The sequence below is a fragment of the Urocitellus parryii genome, chromosome 9, assembly GCF_045843805.1.
Source record: "Urocitellus parryii isolate mUroPar1 chromosome 9, mUroPar1.hap1, whole genome shotgun sequence".
Taxonomy (NCBI): Eukaryota; Metazoa; Chordata; class Mammalia; order Rodentia; family Sciuridae; genus Urocitellus; species Urocitellus parryii.
The window spans coordinates 26,502,622-26,523,302 of NC_135539.1; the positions used below are offsets into that span (position 1 = coordinate 26,502,622).

The 20,681-nt window shown below is 65.2% G+C and overlaps 1 protein-coding gene across 1 annotated transcript in view; it reads left to right on the forward strand.

Moving 5' to 3' along the window:
- Castor2 (cytosolic arginine sensor for mTORC1 subunit 2) overlaps nt 1-11,018 on the forward strand; it is a 40,607-nt gene extending 29,589 nt beyond the window's left edge. The window contains exons 3-9 of the mRNA XM_026396924.2: nt 6,249-6,442; nt 6,638-6,770; nt 7,232-7,355; nt 7,834-7,944; nt 8,242-8,324; nt 9,920-10,014; nt 10,098-11,018. Of these exons, the coding sequence (XP_026252709.1) occupies nt 6,249-6,442; nt 6,638-6,770; nt 7,232-7,355; nt 7,834-7,944; nt 8,242-8,324; nt 9,920-10,014; nt 10,098-10,163 (806 nt within the window). The 3' untranslated portion in view covers nt 10,164-11,018. The remainder of the gene's footprint in view (nt 1-6,248; nt 6,443-6,637; nt 6,771-7,231; nt 7,356-7,833; nt 7,945-8,241; nt 8,325-9,919; nt 10,015-10,097) is intronic.
- Nucleotides 11,019-20,681: the final 9,663 nt, after the last annotated feature.

The following is a 20,681-nucleotide window of genomic DNA, read 5'->3' on the forward strand; positions in this document are numbered from 1 at the left end:
TGCCCAGGGCCTCACACCTGAGTCTAGATGCTTCCGTGGGCCAAGCCCTGGGCAGAGAGGAGAGGTAAGGGGTCCAGCCTCGGCCTCTAAGAGACTTGGGAACAGCCAACCGATGATTGCGTCAGAGGGCAAGGGTGCAGTCCCAGAGGGCTTCCTGGAGGGAGCAGTCCACAGTGAGCCCTGCAGGGGTGCCACTCGGAGGGGCTCTCCAGACAGTCCTGGGCTTCCAGAGACGGGGGGCTGGCCGGCAGCCCCAGGGAACCTGGCAGGAAGAAGAGAGGGACAGCTGAGGCCAGGAAGGCTGGGGCCAGGGAGTGGGGGGCCTTTATTCTGAGCCATCAGAGGATTCCCTGGCCCTCGGCGCTGGGCACTGAACCCCAGGGCGCTTGACCACTGAGCCACGTCCCAGCCCTTTTTACTTTTTATTTTGAGACAGGCTCTTGCTGAGTTGCTTAGGGCCTCACGGAGTTGCTGAGGATGGCCTTGAACTTGAGATCCTCCAGTCTCGGCCTCCCAAATAGCTGGGATCACAGGTGTGCGCCCCTGTGCCCGGGAAAGGATCCTCGTGGTGCTGGCGGCCTGCGCGGAGGAGGAGAGGGTGTCCAGGTCTGCGTTCGCCTGGAGGCTTTCCCTGACCTCTCCGCCTGGCCAGCAGCAGCCCCCGCCCGAGCTCGCTGGGGTGTGGGAGAGCAGTGTCTTCCCTGGCCCTTTCTGGGGGCTAGGAAGGCTGCTTCCAGTGGACCCACGGTCAGGGAGGACATCTGGAGGAGGGGGCACTTTTGCTGGCCCTGGAGGGCTGGGAGGCCGGGGAAGGGGAGGGGGAGTCGTGTGAGTCGGTGGGACTCTGCAGCTGGCCGAGTGCTCCAGCCGCCCCTGGGGCTGCGCTTGCTCAGAGGTCTCCTGCAGGTGTCCAGCGGGCTGTGTCCACTCTGAGGCCTCAGGCCCCTCTGAGGCTCCTCACTGCCCACAGAGGGAGCCCCGCAGCTCCTCCACCACGGCCTCTCCCCAGAGCCATAAGGGTGCCCTGAAGGCCCCGGGCGCAGGTCCTGTAGGCCTGGCCTTACTCCTCTGCGGCCCTGGTTCGACCCCAGAACTGACCCAGGGGCTCCCTGAGCAGCCTTGCGGGCCCCGGGCCCATCCCGGTGGCCGGAGCAGAGTGGGGACGACATGGGGCCTGGGCTCAGTGCTCTCTCAGAGAAGGCAAGACAGAGGGCAAGCAGGCGAGGCGTGCCCCGCGGGGGCCGGGAAGGGCCAGCCCTGGGTGATGGCCTCCTGTCCAGGCCACAATTGCTGGGCCGCGAGGGTGTCCGTGACCACCTGAGAAAAGACACTGGGTGTGTTTAAGTCATAAATGTCCCTGGCACCGTCACCAAGGAGCCACAGGTGGGGGAAGTATGAGGAACAGGCGCCCAGTGACCGCCACCAAGAGAGCTGGGAAGCCACCTGGGGCCAGCCCATCGCTCAGGTGAGCTTCCCTGGGGTCCCGGGGGGCAGCCATGGGGCAGTGTGGCACCTACAGACCGAGGCTCCAGAGCACCTGGGGGCAGGGGTGGCTGGTGTTCCTGGGTACGGTGGAAGGTTCTGGAAGGACTGAGGGGAGTGTCTGTGGGTGAGGGTTCTGGCCTGGTGGCCGCCCCGAGGGACCAGGGGCAGTGGTGGCCCCGCTGTGCTGCCGAGAGACAGAGTGGGGCACCCCCAGCTCCGAGAGCTTTGGTTGTCACCCAGGGCCACCTTGGCCCCTCTTGCCGTTGGCCAGAGCATCTGGTGACCGACAGCTGTCTCGGCAGAAGCCAGCCGCCGTCTGCAGGTCGCAGTACGCAGGTCGCTGAGCCCCCGGAGGGGCTCAGATGGTGGCAGCAGGAACCAGCGCGGTTCTTTGTGACCTGGAAGTCGTAGGGGCTCCTGGCTCAGGTGGGCGCGTGTGGGCTGGGTGGCAAACGGCGGGTGAGCTGTGCGCACCTGATCTTCTCTGTGTCTAGCAGGCGCTGGCCACGTGCTGTGCGTCCTCAGGGACCACTAGAGCAGAAGCAGCCCCCGGCTGGGGGCACCCCTAGGCCAGGTGCTACGGGGCCAGGTGCCGAGCTGGCTTCACCCATCACCGAGCAGTGGTGTCCACGTGACCCGTAGCACACATGGCCAGGGAGTGGTCAGTGGGTGGAGGTCAGACAAAAGTAGGAGGAAGGAGGACACTGAGCTTCAACTCCTGCCGGACGCGGTGGCACACAACCGTAATCCCAGCTACTCAGGAGCCTGACACTAGAGGATCGCTTGAGCCTCAGGAGTCTGAGGCCAGCCTGGGCAGCAGAGGGAGACCCTGGCTCAAGGAGTCACCTGCGGGTCAGGTGCGGCCTCCTGGGAGGGTGCTGCTTAGCGGGAACAAGACCTTGGGTTCCACCCAGCACCTCAAAAATCAACGGCAGCCGTGACTCCTGCCTCCCACCCAGCCGGGTCACCCAGGCTCTGCCGTGCTCCTGACCGGGGACGAGCTGCCCAGCAGCATGGAGCCAGTGACGGCCCCCTAGCCCGAGGTCCGCAGGGTCCCTGGGCGCTGTCTGTTGCGCACCTGCCCAGTCAGCAGCAGAGCCTTGGCTCCTGCCGTCTCCTTCCCGGCTCAGTGCGCAGTTTGCCGTCTCCGTGAGCCAAGGGGCAGAGGGGTCCCCCAGCGGGGAGTCACCTTCGCCCCCCGTCCAGCACAGTGGAGGAGCTGGTGTCCTGGTTAAGGTAGAGGCCCAGCCTCGGGGCACGTTCTTCCCGCTGTCCCCGCACGGCAGGCGGCCCAGGCACCGTGCACCCTCACACACGTCCCGTACCCCAGACTTTAACAGAGCAGCTTGGCCCAGAGCTGAGGCTGCGCTGCCCAGAGTGGGCAGCGGCTGGAGGACAGCGAGGGACAGGAGGGGTGGACCTGAGGACCGGGACACCCGGCTCCCACCCACCCGCTCCCCTGCGGGCCTCCCCAGGGTGGCTTTATGGACGGCTGTCCCTGAGCCACCCCACCTTCACTCGTCCTCTGTCACCATGTGGTGCTGGCTGGAGTGGCCCCAGGGTCAGGGCTCAGACTTGCAGAGAGGTCAGGCCCACCGTAGGGACAGCCGCGCAGCCTCCCCGAGGCGGGACTCGCTGCTCACCTCCGAGGACAGGTCCTCCCTCTCCTCCATAAACACTGAGCCCTAGGACACAGGCAGGTCACCCTGAGCACAGGGCTAGGGTCCCCCACCGAGACGTCAGAACGTCACCTCTGACATGAACGTGACACTCGGGTTTTCTCTGTTGTCTAAAGAGATGTTTGGTGCATGTTTTGACCCACGCATGGCATTCTGCCCGGGTGTCTGTTGGAAGCCCTCTGGGCCGCGTGCTCCTGCCCGCGATCCGCACCCCACAGAATGAGCCCTCGAGACCCTGATGGCACCTGGGCACCCGGGCACCGGAACCAGCAAGGCGGGCAGAAGCCACGAGGTCACAGAAGCTCTGTGGTGCTGGCTGAGCCCTGGGGTGACGGCACTTAGATCAGCTGAGGGACTCTCGGTGCCCTCTGCCCTCAGCCCCTCACGTTGAACACAAAGGAACCCGGGGCGGGGACCTGGCCATGTCACACAGCTGGATTCAGCCCACCCGCCTGACCTCAGGGTGCACCCTACACTCCGAGCCACAGTCCCGGGGCCAGGGCAAGATGGGGAGAGGCCTCGGCCCCGGGAGGTTACTTTGGGGTCCTGGATGACGGGAAGCGGCAGGAAGAATGCACTTGGCCTTGGAGTGGTCTGCTCCCCGCAGGAGGCCTGGCTGGCTGTGGCTTATCCCCAAGGCCCCAGAGTGACACCGTGGGCGCCCTGAGGCTTGGCCCGGGGTGAGGAGGGGGCACAGGAGGACCTCCCCTCCCCAGGGCCAGGCAGTGTTCAGGTGGGGGCAGCGAAGCCCAGGGTCTCTGTGCCTGTCACCTGAAGGAGCTCAGTGGTGTCACCTGGGCTGAGGCTGAGAGCAAGGTGGGCAGTGCCCGCCGGATGGCAGGCCTTTCAGATGGCAGCTGCTGGCTTGGTCTGAGCTCTTCCTGGCAGTGTCCCCCTGTGGGCTGCCAGACGTCACCCCGAACCCTGTGTCCCCATTTCTGGCTGTCTCTGGCTTGGACTTCCCCTAGAGACCCCCCCCCCGCGACTCCTCCAGGCCCAGGAAACTAGTGGCACCTCAGTGACAGCAGCATCTCCACAGATGACATGTCCTCCCGTCTAGGAAGCAGCAGCCTCTGGGGGCCTCTGTGGGGAGGGCAGCCAGGGCCACACCGTTAAAGCCCATGGCCTGGGTTGTCGCCCTGCCCCCGCACCCTGGGGTACGGGGAGACACCCAGCTGTGAGTGGTCTCTGGCTGAGCGTGGACGGGCCGTGCAGGCCTGGGGAGGGGCCATCCACAGGTGTCCAAGCTGACCTCCCCCTCAGTTCTGGAGCTCAGCCCCCACCGCAGGCTGGCAGCCAAGGTGGGCAGGGAGGGCTGTCCTCGGTGCCTGGGGGACCCCCTCACCTGTGCCATGACCTGTAGCCGGTCAGCCTGCCTCTGGCCTGTTCTGTGACACCGGGAAGGAGCGGCTTCTCGGGGCCATCAGCTCACCCGTAAGCAGAGGGTGACGTTCCCCCTGCCCTCCCTGTGGGTGGAGAACTCAGAGAAGGTGGCCTGGGTCAACTGCCAGACCCAGAGTGGTGTGGCTTGGATGTCACCCCTGACCCCAGCCTGCCAGGCTCAGGAGGTATGGCCACAGAAAGCTCCCCGGGCAGCCCTGGGCAGCACTTCTGTGGACCTTGGTTTCCACTTGGAAGGAGACGGAGCAGCTGGTCAGTCTGGGACTTGGAACTGACAGGACAACCATAGAGGGACTGGCCAGCATGGACGTGGCCTCGAGGTGTGAAGAGCCACACCAGGATTGTCCCAGGAAGGCCCTGAGTGCCCTGTGCTCGCGGAGAGGGACACTTTTTGACTCCATCAAATATGTTGACATGGCATCTGTCGGTGACTCGCCCCCCGCAGGAGAGTCGGGGTTGGCCCAGGAGCAGAGGGCCAGCTGTGGGCCAGCGTCAGGGCAGCCCAGGTCCCAGGCCTTTGTCCTTGTGCACGGCTGAGATGGCAAGGGGCCCCCAGTACCCACACCAAGTGCCTCCGTGGCCAGGTTCAGGCCCCTCGGGGTCCCACCCTGAGATGAGGCTCTGGCTCTGGTCCTAGAGAGCAGGTGAGGTGTCCCTCACCAGGACAGAGGGCCCTGTAGGCCACCGCCAAGCCCCTGCGCTCCTCCCCACGGAGGCTGGCCGCTGGCCCTTCCCAGCCAGCAGGACCAGGGGGGCTCCCGGGCTGCGGTCACCATAGCAACCAGAGCTGGGCTGGCGGGCCTCTTGCCTGAGCCCAGCACAGCCCCCTTCACTGGCCAGTCTCTGAGCCCCATCTTCCTGGGGACCTGGTCCTTCTTCTCACAGGTGCCCAGGCCCAAGTGTGAGGCCTGGTGCTGTTCGTCCCCACCTCGGTGACCTTGGACAAGTCCCCGACCCTCGCAGAGCTTCTGCATTGGGGGATGTCCAGTGAGAATGACCTGTCCCCACTGCAGGGCCTTGCAGGGCGCAGAGGCCGCCTCCAGGTGCCTGTCCCCCCTCTGATCCCAGGGCCTGTGAGTCTGTGTCCTGGAGACAACGCCTGTGCCACACCCCATGTGCAGGGTCTCTGGGTGCTGTCTGCAGGACCAGCAGGGTGGCCCTGGCATCTGGATTCCAGGTCTCCGCAGGCTAGACACATGGACGTGGTGACTCCTGCTGTCAGAGCTGTCCCCCCGCCCATGCCAGAGTCACCCTGAGCCTCCCGGGGCTGCGTGCTCTTCCTGGGGAGCCCAGGGGAGGCCTGGCAGCAGGGGTAGCCTGCAGGACCCCCGCCCGCCCTGCGCCAGGCCCCCACCTGCCCAGGGTCCATTGCAAGGCCCCCTGGAACTCAGTTTGAAAACCTGGGCGAGTTACCCTGGGGACAGGGAAGATGGTGTGACAGCACCTGGCAGGACAGAGAACTGGGGGAAGGCCGAGGTGTCCCTGCCCACGTGACAGCCAAGGAAACCAGGGTGCCCACAGATGACCTCTTGCCCGCAGAGCTGCCCGGTCCTCCCTGGAGGGACCTCAGAGGCACATCCCATTCTGTTGACCAGTGGGGAGGCCCAGAGGGGGGCAGAGCTGGCCAAGGCCTAGAGGGAGCTGCGGAGGCGCAGGGTCACAGGCTGCCCTCTATCCCCACAGAGCTGCCCTCCTCGGAGCACCTGAGTGTGGCAGATGCCACCTGGCTGGCTCTGAATGTGGTGTCCGGTGGCGGCAGCTTCTCCAGCTCCCAGCCCATCGGAGTGACCAAGATCGCCAAGTCCGTCATCGCCCCGCTGGCCGACCAGAACATCTCCGTGTTCATGCTGTCCACCTACCAGACGGACTTCATCCTGGTGAGCCGCGGCCAGGCCTGCCGGGCAGCCACAGGCAGCTGCCCACGCCCCAGCACCTGGTGCAGCCCACCCCCCTGTCCTCTCCAGGTCCCCCCCCAGAGGCCACCCGGAGAGGGAGGGAGCTGGCTCTGGGGCAGGGTCTCGGCCCACGGCCCAGGGCTTCCAGGGACTCAGGGCCCCGCCTCCCATCCCCAGGTGCGCGAGCGAGACCTGCCCTTCGTCACCCACACCCTGTCCACCGAGTTCACTATCCTGCGGGTGGTCAATGGCGAGACCGTGGCCGCCGACGACCTCGGCATCACCAATGGCTTCGTGAAGCCCAAGATGGGTGAGTCCGGCCGGGGCTGTGCCTGGGGATGTCCCAGTCCTACTTCCCACCAGCCCCACTCAGAGTGCATGGGCTTCCGTGGGCGCCAGGCGTGACGTGGGCCGGTCCTGGTCATACCTTGCTGCTGAGGTCTAGCAGAGGTGGTGGCCCTGGATGCAGGCGAGGTGGCCAAAGGCCACTTCTACCCTGGCCTAGGATATCAGAGGGACTTCCCTGGGTCCAGAACTGTGGGGCAGAGGCTTGGGCACAAAGGAAAGCTGAGCCAGCGTGAAGGTTGGGACGGCCATTCCACAGCTGGAGAAGCATGTACAAAGGCCCTGAGGCCGGGGTCAAGCATGGAGAACTGGCAGCTCGGGTGGTAGTGGAGGCTGGAGAGGCTGCAGGGCCTCCCACAGCAGCTGCCCTCTCCCTGAGCCCCCACCGTCCATACGCCTTAGCATCATGTCTTGGTGTCCTCACAGTCCAGAGGCCGGTCATCCACCCGCTGACCAGCCCAAGCAACAGGTTCTGCGTCACCAGCCTGGACCCCGACACGCTGCCCACCGTGGCCACCCTCCTCATGGACGTCATGTTCTACTCCAACGGGTAGGTCCCCGGGGCGCGCTGCTGGCAGACCGTGGGAGACGCAGAGTTCCGGGAGGCTGTGGCGCAAGGGCAGGGGTTGTCCAAGGTGCCCAGTGGGGGGCGCCACAGCAGGGCAGGCCGAGGACGTGGGCGAGACTCTGCGTCCTTCCTCAGAGTGTTTTGCTCAGGTCAAGGCAGGTGGGGCAGGGTCTGGTGGGTTGGCAGTGGCCCTGGCCTGTGCCCTGGGCAGCCTGTGACACGGGCAGAGAAGCCTACGCAGGACACCCGTGGCCCGCGTCGAGGGCCGGCTGGCCTCCAGCACCGTGCAGTGAGGTGCCCGCCTCTGTGAATGCAGCGAGGCCTCCCAGGCCCTGGCAGATGTGAGGAAGGGTGGGAGTGTGGGGGCCCCGGTTTCCCAGGCTGAGCTCCCCCCGCCTGGGCGGGGGCTGCTGGGTAGGGGGGGGGCAGCAGGACCCCGCTCACAGCTCCCCGTCCCCAGAGTGAAGGACCCCATGGCTGCCGGTGACGACGGAGGCCACATCCGCTTCTTCTCCTTCTCCCTCATCGAGGGCTACATCTCCCTCGTGATGGACGTGCAGACCCAGCAGAGGTGAGCCGGCGGGGCAGACGGTCAGCACGGGGGCTCCCGCTGTCCCTGCTGCAGCCTCCCGGGGCAGCCCCTCGTCCCAGGTGCCTGGCAGGCGCCACAGTGGGGACCTGAGCCGCGGCGGTGCCTCTGCTCCACCCTCGCCCACCCTGCACGACCCCCCCCCAAAAGGAGGAGGGCGCGAGCAACAGGTCGAGGACCCTGGGGGGACTGTCCCCGCCTGCCCTGCCCCTTCCTTATGGCTGCCAGTGGGCAGGGAAGGTCTGAGCCGGTGATGCCCGCCGGCCTCCTGTCCCCTAGGTTTCCTAGTAACCTGCTCTTCACAAGCGCCTCCGGGGAGCTCTGGAAGATGGTGCGCATCGGAGGGCAGCCCCTGGGATTCGGTGAGCCTCCCGGGCGGCACGGGGCGGGGCGGGCACTGCCGGGCTCACACAGGGTCCTGGGGGTGGGTGGGGGTGGGTGGTGGGAGGCTGGGAACTGCCCCTGCTCTGGCCAGTCCCCGGCCACCACCTCTGGTCCGAGCCGTGGTGTGGCTGCTGGGTGGTGATGTGACGCGAGGGCCAGAGCTGGGGTTCCTTGTGGCCCTCTCCTCGCCCCGCCCTGGGCCACCCAAAGGAGCAGCCAAGTGTGGACGGGGCCACGGGGCCGCGAGGCCCAGCTCCGGCTCTGCCAGCCGCCCTCCTCCTCGCCCTCCACCGACTTCCTGGCTCTGCGCCTCCCATGCCGCGGGCAGGGTGTGGAGAGCCTCTGGCGACCGGGCTGGACAGCTGAGCACAGCACCCTGTCCTGCCCCCTGCCCGGGCTACCTCCCCGCCCATGTGCTGCTGCTGCCCCCTATGGAGGGCAAGCTGTGGGGGCCCTTGGTCTGGTGTCAAGGCTGGTCCCCTGCGGCCATGAGCTGGCGGTGCCCCCCACCTGTGGTCTCTGCGCTCTGGCCCAGCTGCAGGAGCCATCTGGAGCCGTGGTCACCAACACATGGCTGGACAGGCTCCACAAGACCACGCTCCTCCTGCCTCCGGAGCCTCGGCCTTTCCCTGGTCTGTGCCACGTGTACACGCTGGTCACCAACCTTCCCGGCTACGTCACGGCCCACAGTTCAGAAGGAGCTAAGCCTAGGGTGGTGGCACATGCCCATGATCCCAGCAACTTGGGAGGCTGAGGCAGGAGGTTGACACGTTCGAGGCCAGCCTCAGCCACTTAGCCAGGCCCTGTCTAGTGACGTGGCTCGGTGGCAAAGCACTCCTGGGTTCAGTCCCCAGCACCAAAAAGAACCCTCCTGGGCCTTAATCCACTGCCCGCTGTTGATAGGAGGCGCCGTGTCTGCAGCTGAAGGTGTCTCAGGACCCAGCCAGGCTGCACCGCAGGAGGAGTGGACGGTCACCAGACACACGGGCCGAGGCCTGCACAGGGCCAGGGGCTCTGGGTTTAGCAGGAGCCCCCCACCTGCACAGATCAAGCAGAACGCAGGGGACTTGCCCGGCCCTTCCTGCCCCAGTCAGGCATGAGCTGAGGATGCAGAGTCAGGGACGTGGCCAGGGCCACAGGGGTGGGTCCCAGGTCCGTTCCCAGATGGGGCTTCAGGATCTGTGGGGACCTTGTGGCCAGACCTGCCCCCACCTGCTGAAGAAGCAGGCTGCCCCGGTTGACCACAGCGGGGTTCTGGGGGATCGTCCAGGAGAGCGGCCCCGGGTCCTGGAGGCCTCCTATAGGGGGTCCTCCGGTGGGATCCTCACATCATGGTGGGAACAGAGTCGAGGAGAGGACGAGGCCGTGGTCGCCCCAGGGTGTCTGCAGAGAGCTCGCGGCTTGGCTGGGAAGACCGTGGTGGGGGCGGCTCAGCATGGGCCGGGTGGTCAGAGCAGGCAGAACCGGCCACGGGGAGCCCCTTGGCGGAGGCGCTGGGAGCCCGGCCCCAGGGCGTGGGCTGGAGCCTCCCTGCAGTGGCCTCCCGGAGGCTGAGCACAGGCCTTCTCCCCAGATGAATGTGGCATCGTGGCCCAGATCTCCGAGCCCCTGGCCGCGGCGGACATCCCTGCCTACTACATCAGCACCTTCAAGTTCGACCACGCGCTGGTGAGAGGGGGCCCCAGGACCAGGGCCGGCGGGGGGTGGGGGGCAGGTTCCTGGAACCTCAGGCCTTTGCTTGTGGCCTGCAGGTTCCAGAAGAGAACATCACCGGGGTCATCAGCGCCCTGAAGGTCAGTCAGGCGGAGAAGCACTAAGGGCTCCTGCCCTGCGGCCGCCGGGCCAGCCAGCCCCTCCCTGAAGATTGTTCTGCAGTATTTCTCCACGGACTTGCCTGGACCCTGAGCACGGGGCCTCTGGACACCCTCATTGCCAACCCCTCCTGCCTCCCGGAGCCCCCAGCCCTGCCAGGAATGACCGGCCTCCTGCCCCCAGCCCCACCCCAGAAAATGGTTTCTGAGGCCCAGGGACCTGGACGTGACCCACTGCGCATGTGGCCTCACAGGGCCTGGGGCAGGCGCCCGAGGAAGCCAGCATGTCCTAGGGGGTGCGGGTGTCCCATCCCCAGAGTCGCCGTGGGGGCGGGGGGAGCGCGGCTGAGTGTGCGCAGCTCGGGGAGACCCCAGGGGACGGGGACAGGTGTCCTGGCCGCTGGTCCCTGGTCGTGAGCTCAGGGCTGGTTCCCTCAGATGGACACCTGTGGCCCAGCGGCCGGAGAGGCTCGGGCAGGAGCAGGCCGAGCCTGGGGGGACCCGAGCCGCCCGGACCCGCCTGCCAACACAGGGCCTGCGCCCAACGCCCAGCGCGACTGCCAAGAGGGGCCCCGGCCCCACAAGCACTCCCTCCTGGGGAGGAGGGGTCCCGAGACCACCAGCCGCCGCCCTGCCCTCCCTGCACCCGGCCTGGGCAGGTGGGGCCTGGGGCTCCCGGAGTCGCCCACCTCCCCAGCAGCCGACTAGACCAGCACAGGGCTCCCGGTGTCCTCCCTGCTCCCCTGCCCACTCCTGGGGGCCTGGCTGCCCGCCCGCCCCTGGGTGGATGGCGGCGCCCTAAGTACTTGACCCGGGAGGCAACGCAACTGAGCCTTAATAGAGAAGCCGTGCTTTGTTTTAGTTTTATTTAATGTATTTGCGCCCGGGCTGCTGTCGTGTAGGGTCCATCCAGAGACGGGGCCTGTGTGCGTCCTGTCGGGTCTGAGGCCAGGGACAGGGTGAATGCCAGGCGCTGCCTGCTGAGCGGGAGCTGGGCCCTGGTTCAAGACACCGCGCCCCATGGCGCCCATCAGGGCCTCCAGCCAGCGCAGCTCTGTCTGGGCATCCAGGGGGCAGGGGGACCCGAGGGCAGCCGCGTCCCAGGGGCAGGGCCAGCAGGACCCCAGGCTCGCTGGGGCTTGGCTGTCAGTGCTGTTCCCAAGCAGGCCAGGAGCAGGACGTCAGCGTGTCCTGACAAGGGGTGGTGTGGACCCTGCTCCCTGCTTCTGTGATCCCAGAACCCACCCCCAATCATGGAGGAAGTTCTGGAACCCGGGTGGACGCCCAGGGCGGGGCCAGCACACGATTAGAAACACCCTGTTTTTTGAAGTTAAGTCATTTTGCACAAAACAACCAGATCTTGTAAATGGCTGGTCCCAAGAGGGAGGCGGCCAGGCGTCAGGGCCAGGGTCAAGGCCCGAGTCCCCTCCTGTCCCTGGAAGGCCTGGTTCTCCGTGGTGCACTCCCCTGCCTGTCTGCTTCCTGGGTCCTCTCCCCGGGCCCCTCCTGCGTGCGGGTGTGTGGCCCGGCCCAGGACCGTCCGTGTTCCCCCTATAGATACCTGTGTTCTGTCGGTAGAGGTCCGGACTGTACCTGGCACATAGACTGCAGCAATATCACGTAACAGATTCTCTGTGCGGCCGTGGGCACGGACACGAGGGCCCCACCCTGCCCGCCTGGGCCTCCGTGTATCTTAACCCCAGTACATAGGGCAGCGCGACAGGGAGTTGCCGTCTCCAGGAAGGCAGAACCAGCAGCCGGCAGAGCCAGGGACGGCTGCGGGGGTGGCCCTGGTCACTAGTGGTCCCTGACCCAAATCCCACAGCCAAGGGCCCTGGACACCCTGATTGGCTCCGGGGACACAGGTCCAGAGGCAGAGGAGGAGTTGGATTCCTTGCTTTTTAAGAGAATGGCCCCTCCCCAGTGTCACCCTGAAGACGGAGGCCAGTGGACGGGTCACACTGTGCCTTCCTGGGTCCCTCTCTGGACGGCTCTTGTGCAGGCGGCTGCCTGATTCAAGCTTAGCAATCTCAGGTTCTTCTCCCAGGTGTCCCCTGGGAACCGGCCCCTTCTGTCCCAGAGAAGCACGGGCGGCCTTGTGTCCAGGGAGGGGCGAAGGCAGTACCCTCCAGCCGCCTCCCCAGGAGCCCTGCTGCCTGGCCGCAGTGGCCCCTTGTCCCCCATAGTCCTGCTTGTGTCCGTGTGTGACGAGGGTGTGAAGTGGTCTCTTGCTCTGGTGGATGGGTGCCATTCCCGGTGACCGTCTGTCCCGTCTGCCCTTGTCCTTTCCCATGGCCACCACCTCTCCTGGTCTGCTGGTGTGAGGTCTCTCCAGACCCCACCTGGAGGGCCACGCGTTTCTGGGGGCCCACATGCCTGAGCTCCCTGCCCACTGCCAGCCTCCGCCGGCCCAGCCTCGGGCAGCCTGAGGAGCCTGCTGGTCAGCACCAGGTCCGCTTAGCTCCAGCCCATGGGGCTCTAGGAATGCAGCCCGGCCACCCGGGCAAGGCGGCCACGCAGCAGGTGAACAGGCCCAGACCCACCACCCCAGCTCCACGAGTGTCCGTGCCCCAGGAGGCCACCTAGTGCCCAGTGCTGCCCAATGCCGCTGGCCTTGGCCCACCCCTGCCTGATCCCTGAACCACAGACCGTGGGGGAGCAGGGACCACCTCCCCTGGGGACAGAACGCCCTCCAGCTCAGTCCCCAACATGGGGCTGCCCCACTTCCCACCAAGCCCCTTTGCCCCCAGCCCCGTCCTGGCCCTGCGGACAATGGGCCTGGCCAGCCCTCCCCTTCCTCCATGGGGGTCTCCAGCCCCCTGAGAGGCGCTGCCTGCCCACCGTCCTGCCCTCTGCTCGCCTTTGCGGAACTGGAGAGTTGACCCTGTAACAGCCCTGTCCCAAATTCAGGGACCCAGGGCTTCCCGAACCCCCAATTCCCAGCAGGCAACCCTGGTGGGAAGGGAAAGAGCTGACCCCACACTGCCATGTTGGGGGCATCAGAGGACACCTGGGGGTCAGGAGAGAGGACTCGGGGAAGGTAGGGAGGGCCAGGGCACTGAGCCACCAGCCCCTGCTGACCGCGTTCCCCAGGCAACCGTTAGGAGTCCAGGGCCACCTGGGTCCTTCTGAGCCTCTAGATTGGACATGGGGACAAGGTCTGAAGGACTCTTGGGGAGCATGGAGCACCCTGGCCCAGTGGCCAGGGGTGGAGGGCCCTTGCATGGTGAGGCCCAGAGCGGGGGGTGGGAAGAGGGGCCACATGCAACAGCGTCCACAGCGGGCAGGTGGGCAGACAGGGCACCCGGCGCCCACGCAGAGGCTGCCCTGGGGCCCCTGAAGGTGTCAGGGTGCTGTGGCGGGAGTAGGCTCAGCCTGGAGGGGAGATAGCCAGGGTGGCTGCCGGTGGCCCGAGGTGGCCCCAGGACAGGCGGGGGGGGGGGGGGCCCTGGCTGCTGGATGACCTCTCCTGCCTCGGAGGCTCATCCAGCTCTTCTTCCACTTTCAAGTTAGAAGTGATGTCCCTGTGACCTCTTTCCACGGGCGGGGAGGAGGCCAAGGGGTGGCCTTCCTATGAGGGCTGCTGTCCTTGGGAAGGCAAAGGCGGAGTCGCCAGCCGAGGCCGTGGCATGTCCTGGGCCAGGGCACCAGGTGTGCCTGCACTGGGGTCCCCTGAGCAGCCTGGGGGGCAGCTGGTGGCTTGTGGGGACTGTCCTGTGTGTGACCCTTCGTGCATGTGTGTGGGCGTGTCGCGTGGGAGCCCTGTGCGCCCGTGGACGGGGCCCAGGTCCCAGCCAGGCTCTGGCTCGGGCAGTACCGGGCCCCAAGCGTCCCTGCCCAGGGCCATGTGCAGAGGCAGGAGGGCAGCAGCCCCCCATGGGCCCAAGCTCCGGGCGGGAGCGGAAGCAGGACTCCCTGGCCCTGGTATTGAGACCACTCTGCAGGGAACCGGGCGTCCCTCAGGCCATCCGTGCAGCTGGCCTGAACTGGACCCTGCGTCATCAGGACCTGCAGACGGTGTCCACAGGGAGGCAGGGGTATTTCCCCTCACCATGGGGCTCGTCCTAGGAGAGGGTCCAGTGAGGTTCAAGGCCCGGTGGGGACAGGGGTGCCGGAAGGCCACACGGAGACATCCGGACAGTGGCCTCCTCCCTGCCTTGGTTTCCCTGCGTTCAGAAGACACCCAGGAAGAGCAGGCGTCACATGGCAGGGGCTGCCCACAGAGGACCGGCCCTCCTGCGCTATGCCAAACCATTTCCGTTACCTTGAGGTGGGCGAGTGGGCATGGGGGGGGCGCTGCTGGCCTCCACCCCGGGCCTCACTGGGGAGCCTCGCTGGGGAGCTGGGCGTCCTGCCCACAGCCCCTTCTGGGCTGCACCTGGCCTGTTGTGCCCGGGTTACCAGCAGTGGCACTTTGTCCACCCAGAGGCCTGGGCGGAGGGGAGAACTGGAAGCCCCGCCCCAGCCCTGGGGCCTCACGCTTACTTTCTTTGTCAAAGAAACACAAAACCCTCGAGATTCATGTACTGTATGGCGGAGAGAAAAGAGTACCTAATGTTCCCCAAAAGACAGTATATTTTGTACTTTGTAAAGTGTTAATTAAATGAAGGGAAAAAACAACGTCCAGGTCCGTGTCTCATCTCTTCCCCTTTCTCCATATTGGGTCAGGGGACACAGTCGGGCTAGAGGGCAGAACAACCCTTTGGGTATTACACCCCAACTCTTGAGAAACTGCCCCCAGCGTGTATTAGTTACCTGATGACCATGACAAGTTGTCCTAAAACAGAAGATACATCATGGTTTCTGGGTCAGGAATCTGAAGGTACTTGGCTCAGCAGTGCTGGCTGAGTCCCTGTAAGACAACAGTTACCTCCAGTCTTGGTGTCTTAGTCTGTTTTCTGTTGCTGTAACAAAATACCTGAGGCTAAGTGCTTTACAAATAAAAGGGTTCATGAGTTACAATTTTGAAGACTGCAAGCCCAAGAATGGACAACCCATCTGCTTGGCTCTGGTGAGGGCCTTCTGGCTACATCACCACATGGCACGTGCAAGCGGGAGCAATCATATGGCAGGACGGGAAGCCAGAGGGACTCAAGGGCCAGGCAGAAGCAAAGTGGCTAAACTAACAAGGGTCCTGAGAAGTGCACTTTATCAGGACAGCGCCTGCGACCCAACCTCCTTCCTCTGGGGCTCCACCTGCTGCAGCCTCCCCACATCACCACACTGGGGACCCCTCCACTGAGGGGGCACTGCTTCCACGGGGGGTTATCCCGGGCCTGGCTGTTGGCAGGGCCTCGGTTCAGCCCGCGGGCTCCCGGGGCTGCTCGAGTAGCCTTCTAAGCAGGAGAGTCCAGGGCCACGCAGAGGCGACACACCCTGCCTTCGCCACGCTGCGGCCACCACGCTGCGGCCGCAGTCCAGCTCTGAGTCAAGGGAGGAAATGCACAGGAGCTGGAGGCCCGGGGCTGGGGACTCCTGAGGCCATCCTACAGGCCAGCCAGGTGCCCGCCGTCCCCTCCTGGCCATGGAGCTTCTGCCCTGAGCATGAAGCCTGCTCTGGGCTCGGCTCCAGGACGGGTGCCTGCAGAGCTACCCAGGCACCCCTCCCACAGGCTCTCGGGCCTTTGGCTCCTGCCCTCCTAGGTTGGCGCCATAGGGCTGCCCGGGCAAGAAGCAGGGCTGGAGCCAGTGTGGTGGCCGGCACCCGTAGTCCTAGCTCCTGTGGAGGCTGAGACAGGAGGATTGTGAGATGGAGGCCAGCCTGGGCAACACAGCAAGACCTTAACCAAAAAAAGGAAAAAAGAAGAGAAGATGGGTTTGGCTGCAGGTTCTGACCTTGAATGCCCTTGGCCCTGCTCCTCTCTGCTGTCCTCCATGGGGCCAGGTGGAGCTAGGCCGGGGCTCACTCCAGGCCCCCTCGCTGCAGGAGATGGGGGCAGACCGCGAAGCACCAACCAGCCCACACCAGGCGCGCCCGGCTCCATGGGGAGATTCCCTTCTGGGGTCTGCAGACAAGGTCAGCCCTGGAAGTGGCCCAGCAAGGACGAGACACCCATGGGGACTCAATCACTTCAAAGCCTTCTAAACAGCCCCAAGGCCCCCAGAGCTTAGCTCCCACTTCCCACCGCACACTCAGCCCACTGTGCTGGGTTCTGGGGACCCAGGGACCCACCATGGCCTCCACATCTGGGCCTGAAGCCATGGGCACCAGCCACCAGAGGGAGTGCAGAGCCAGGACAGACCACAAGGGGGTGCTCTGCACCTGCCCAGCAGCGGGGGACAGACCTCAAGAAGCCAGGGCATGGGGAGGAGCCTGGTTGGACCAGAGGGACCCAGGAAGATGGACCAGAGGGACCCAGAAAGATGGACCAGAGGGACCCAGGAAGATGGACCAGAGGGACCCAGGAAGATGGACCAGAGGGACCCAGAAAATGGACCAGAGGGACCCAGGAAGATGGACCAGAGGGACCCAGGAAGATGGACCAGAGGGACCCAGGAAGATGGACCAGAGGGACCCAGGAAGATGGACCAGAGGGACCCGGGAAGATGGACCAGAGGGACCCAGGAAGATGGACCAGAGGGACCCGGGAAGATGGACCAGAGGGACCCAGGAAGATGGACCAGAGGGACCCAGAAAATGGACCAGAGGGACCCAGGAAGATGGACCAGAGGGACCCAGGAAGATGGACCAGAGGGACCCAGGAAGATGGACCAGAGGGACCCGGGAAGATGGACCAGAGGGACCCAGGAAGATGGACCAGAGGGACCCAGGAAGATGGACCAGAGGGACCCAGGAAGATGGACCGGAGCGCAGAGGCTCAGAAGCAGAGGGAGCCAGGGCTGGGGGAAGAAGTGGGGGGTGGGGAGACAGAGAGGCTGGGCGAGGCCGAGACTGGCATCCAGGGGGTGACCCAGCCAGCTGACCTCCTCAGGCTTCTGTGCAGAACAGTGGGTTCCAGGTTGCTGAGACGGATGAGGGGGAAAGTGGGATGTCCAGGTCCGGCGTCCTGCCTCATTTCTCAGGAGACAGGCTCCGACTGGCTCAGGGTCATCTCCTGGCCCTTCCCAATGCAGGTCAGGGGTGGCAGGGCCTGTTCTGGAGGCAGAAGACCAGCGGGCGTCCAGCCAGCCGCTCAGAACCATTATTTGTGCTTCCCTCCCTGGGTGGGGTGAACTCTGGGATGGAGCCTTGGCTGCTCCTTGGCAGGGGCTCAGCCACAGCTCATGTCAGAATCCCTGGGGAGGCCAGGCACGGTGGCCCACGCCTGTCATCCCAGGGGCTCGGAGGCTGAGGCAGGAGGATGGCGAAGTTCAAAGCCAGCCTCGGCAATAGCGAGGCGCTAAGCAACTCAGTGAGACCCTGTCTCTAAGTAGAACACAAAACAGGGCTGGGGACGTGGCTCAGTGGTCAAGAGACCCTGTGCTGGAACCAACCAGAGACCAGATCTGCTGGCCTTGGTTTCAACCCAGTGTTTAAAGCTCCCCAACTTCTCTCAGAAACAGGAAGCTGAGGCCACGGCAGGAGGGCGTCGTCTGGATCTTTTGCTGTTACATGGCCTTATGTGGCCACATCTCAACATCTCAACAAAGGGCTGTGTAGGGAGAACAACAGGCCTGGACATGCGGCATGGGGGCGGTCTAGAAAGCAGGGTTGTCCTATTAGGGACACAGCGAGGGGAGGGCAGCGCAGAACGGGACGGAAAGATGGAGGAGCCCTACAGCGGTTGGTGGAGGGACATCACATCTTAGACGGTCCCCAGGACTCCACCGACTACAGGGGACGCAGCCAGCAGCTGTCCAGGGGCATCTCCGCCCACGGGAAGCCCTGCCGGGAGCTCCCACGTGACCTGGGCACCTCCTGGTCACCACGGGGCCTGGCGTGGAGGCAGGGGCAGGCAGTCTCCCGCCAGCCGTCGGGACAGCCGGGGCTGCAGTCAGGGGGGGCCGGAGCGCTGTGGACCCCAGAGGCAGATGTCAAAACTTCAGGGACAGACAAGGGGCCCAGCAGTTGCCCTCTTGGTGCACCAGAGTGGGAAACAGGTCACACGAAACCTGTGTGACCCAATGGGCAGGGTGGGGGGGTGGCTGAGTGGCAGGTCCCTTGCCAGGCAGGCACAAGGCCCTGGGTGCCATCCCTGACACTGGGAAAAAATGCCCAAAACAGGTGCTGAGCGCTCAGCCAGTGTGACACAGACAGGGGCGCGTGGCACTGTCCATGTCACCACAGCTGGAAGGGACCCGACTCTCCACTAAGGGACGAACGACAGAGGAGCTCCCAGACGTCCTGTCACCAGATGGTCTGGTGCCAGCGCGCAGCAGGGGTGAGCACCCAGGGTTCATGGGCACACTCTGCCCGAGGCGCCCCAGGGCACCGCTGTGCACACCGTTCCCGTGGCCGCTCCCAGGGCAGGAGGCCGGCTGGTCAGAGGCCAGCCACCCAGCGTGTGGGCTCCCAAGACGGGCGGCTGCCCACCCCCTGGAAGCACGCGGGGCATCCATCCACTTCACCTTGGGGGTCCTCCCACTGGGTTGAGGTCTGGCTGCTGCAGCTCTAGAACCAGCTTGTAACCATCAACCTCACCTTGTCCAGTTGTCACCAAAGGGGACGCAATGAGGGCCCTTCCAAGATGGGCGAGGTTCCAGGTGAGCTCTGCTGGATTCCTGGCATTGGCTGCCATGCTCCCTACCAGAGCCCCAGCAGGACCCTCGATGGTCACCAGGAGTGTCCCCCACCAGGGACACCTGGACTGTGCCTTACCAGCAGGATGGCCAAGGCCTGGTCAGAGGTGACCAAGGGTCTGGGCTCACCCTTTTAAACCTGACTACTGAGCCAGGTGCCGTGGCGCACCCCATAATCCCAGCAACTCGGGAGGCTAAGGCAGGAGGATGCCGAAATCAAGGCCAGCCTCTGCAACTTAGCAAGGCCCTGTCTCAAGATTACAAAAATAAAATAAAAAGGGCTGTGGATGTGCTGGTGGTGAAGCAGCCCAGGGTCAGTCTCCCGGCCAAAAACATCACCTCAACCAGACAGCTGAGCGGGCACGTTGGTGCGCCCAGACCAAGAGGGGTGTGGCCAGGGAGGTCCAGTGCTGTCCCCAGCAGAGTCCACTTGGCCGCTGCTGATCCCGTTAAGCCAGCTTGTAAGGAGTCTGGAATCTTTGTGCAAGGGCGGGACTGGGGACTGAACCCAGGGACACTTTGCCACTGAGCTACACCCAGCCCTTTTTAAGCACCCCTGCCAGCCCCTGAGCAGCAGGGCCCAGACTGGAGTTCCTTCATGGGTGCAGCACGAGTCACCGAGGGGGCCGGGAAACGCACCTCGAGAGGAGGGGGCAACATGGGGTCCTGGGCAGGGCATGCTCCTGGCACAGAGGGCCGCCTCAGGGCTGTGCCAGTGCTGGGTGGTCCCCCAAGGCCATCTGAAAGGGCCTGTCACATGGGGCTGCGGGGGAGAAGCTGGGACCTGGGGACGGGTTCAACCCCAGGACCCAAAGCAGAACACACACGCCAGCGACACTCCAGACACAAGAGCCTCGGAGGCTGCCCCCTGGCCCCTGCGGGAGGGGCTCTGTGAGCTGATTTCAGTGTCGCCCGCGTGGAGCAGGGCCAGCATAGCGCTGGCCTGAGGGGGAGACCAGACGCCCAGGAGCCACTCTGCCCAGGAGGGATGACAGTGGCCCTGAGCAGCTGAAGCAGGACACACTGCAGCCCCCATTCCAGCTCCCCCCTGGCTGCTGGCCACAAAGGAAGGACAGTCTGGCCCTAGAGCGGCCAGAGGGCACAGGGCCGGCACGTGGCTGGGTCCCCCAGGTGTCCTTCCATTGCTCACTGACCTCCGGGTCCCCCAGTGTCCTTCCCTTGCTCACTGACAGGAGGTTGTAGCAGGAACAAAGGAGATCACAGCAACCGCCCAGGGGCATGGCGGAGGGTGCCTCCAGTGTGGGAGGGGATGGGAGGGAGGGCAACGCCAGAGCGGGGCAGACAACAGTGGGGCAGGGCCTGGCTCCCCGCAGAGGAGGCCCAACCCACCAGGGCAGGGCTGCCCAGAGACCCTGATACCCTGGGCTCAGGAGACCCGGGGGGCCACCATACACTGGGGCTGCAGCCAAGGTCATGCTCAGGAGCCTTCCTGACTCTAGCGCTCACCTGGCCACCCTTGGGACCCTCCAGGCCCTGCCCTCCAGATGTGCCGCCAGCCTGTGTCACCACCGAGCGCCTGCCTGTCACTGCAGCAACCTGAGCCAAACCAGCAGGGCATCAGCGCAGAGAGTCACACCACTACCACGGGCTTCCCAGTCCCCAGACAGCAGGGGCAGCTCGGCCAAGGAGGTCCCTGAAGCTGCGCTGGGCACTCCCCACACACTAACCAGCTGGTTCTCATGTACCCTGGGTGAGGCCAGGAATAAGCTGCCCGGTGACAGTGACACTCTACTTCCACCTGCAACCCTCCCACCCGTCCCCTCCTCCCCGCTGCTCCCGTCCCTGGTCCCCTCTCAAGGTAAGGCTCCCATCGGCACGTGTCCC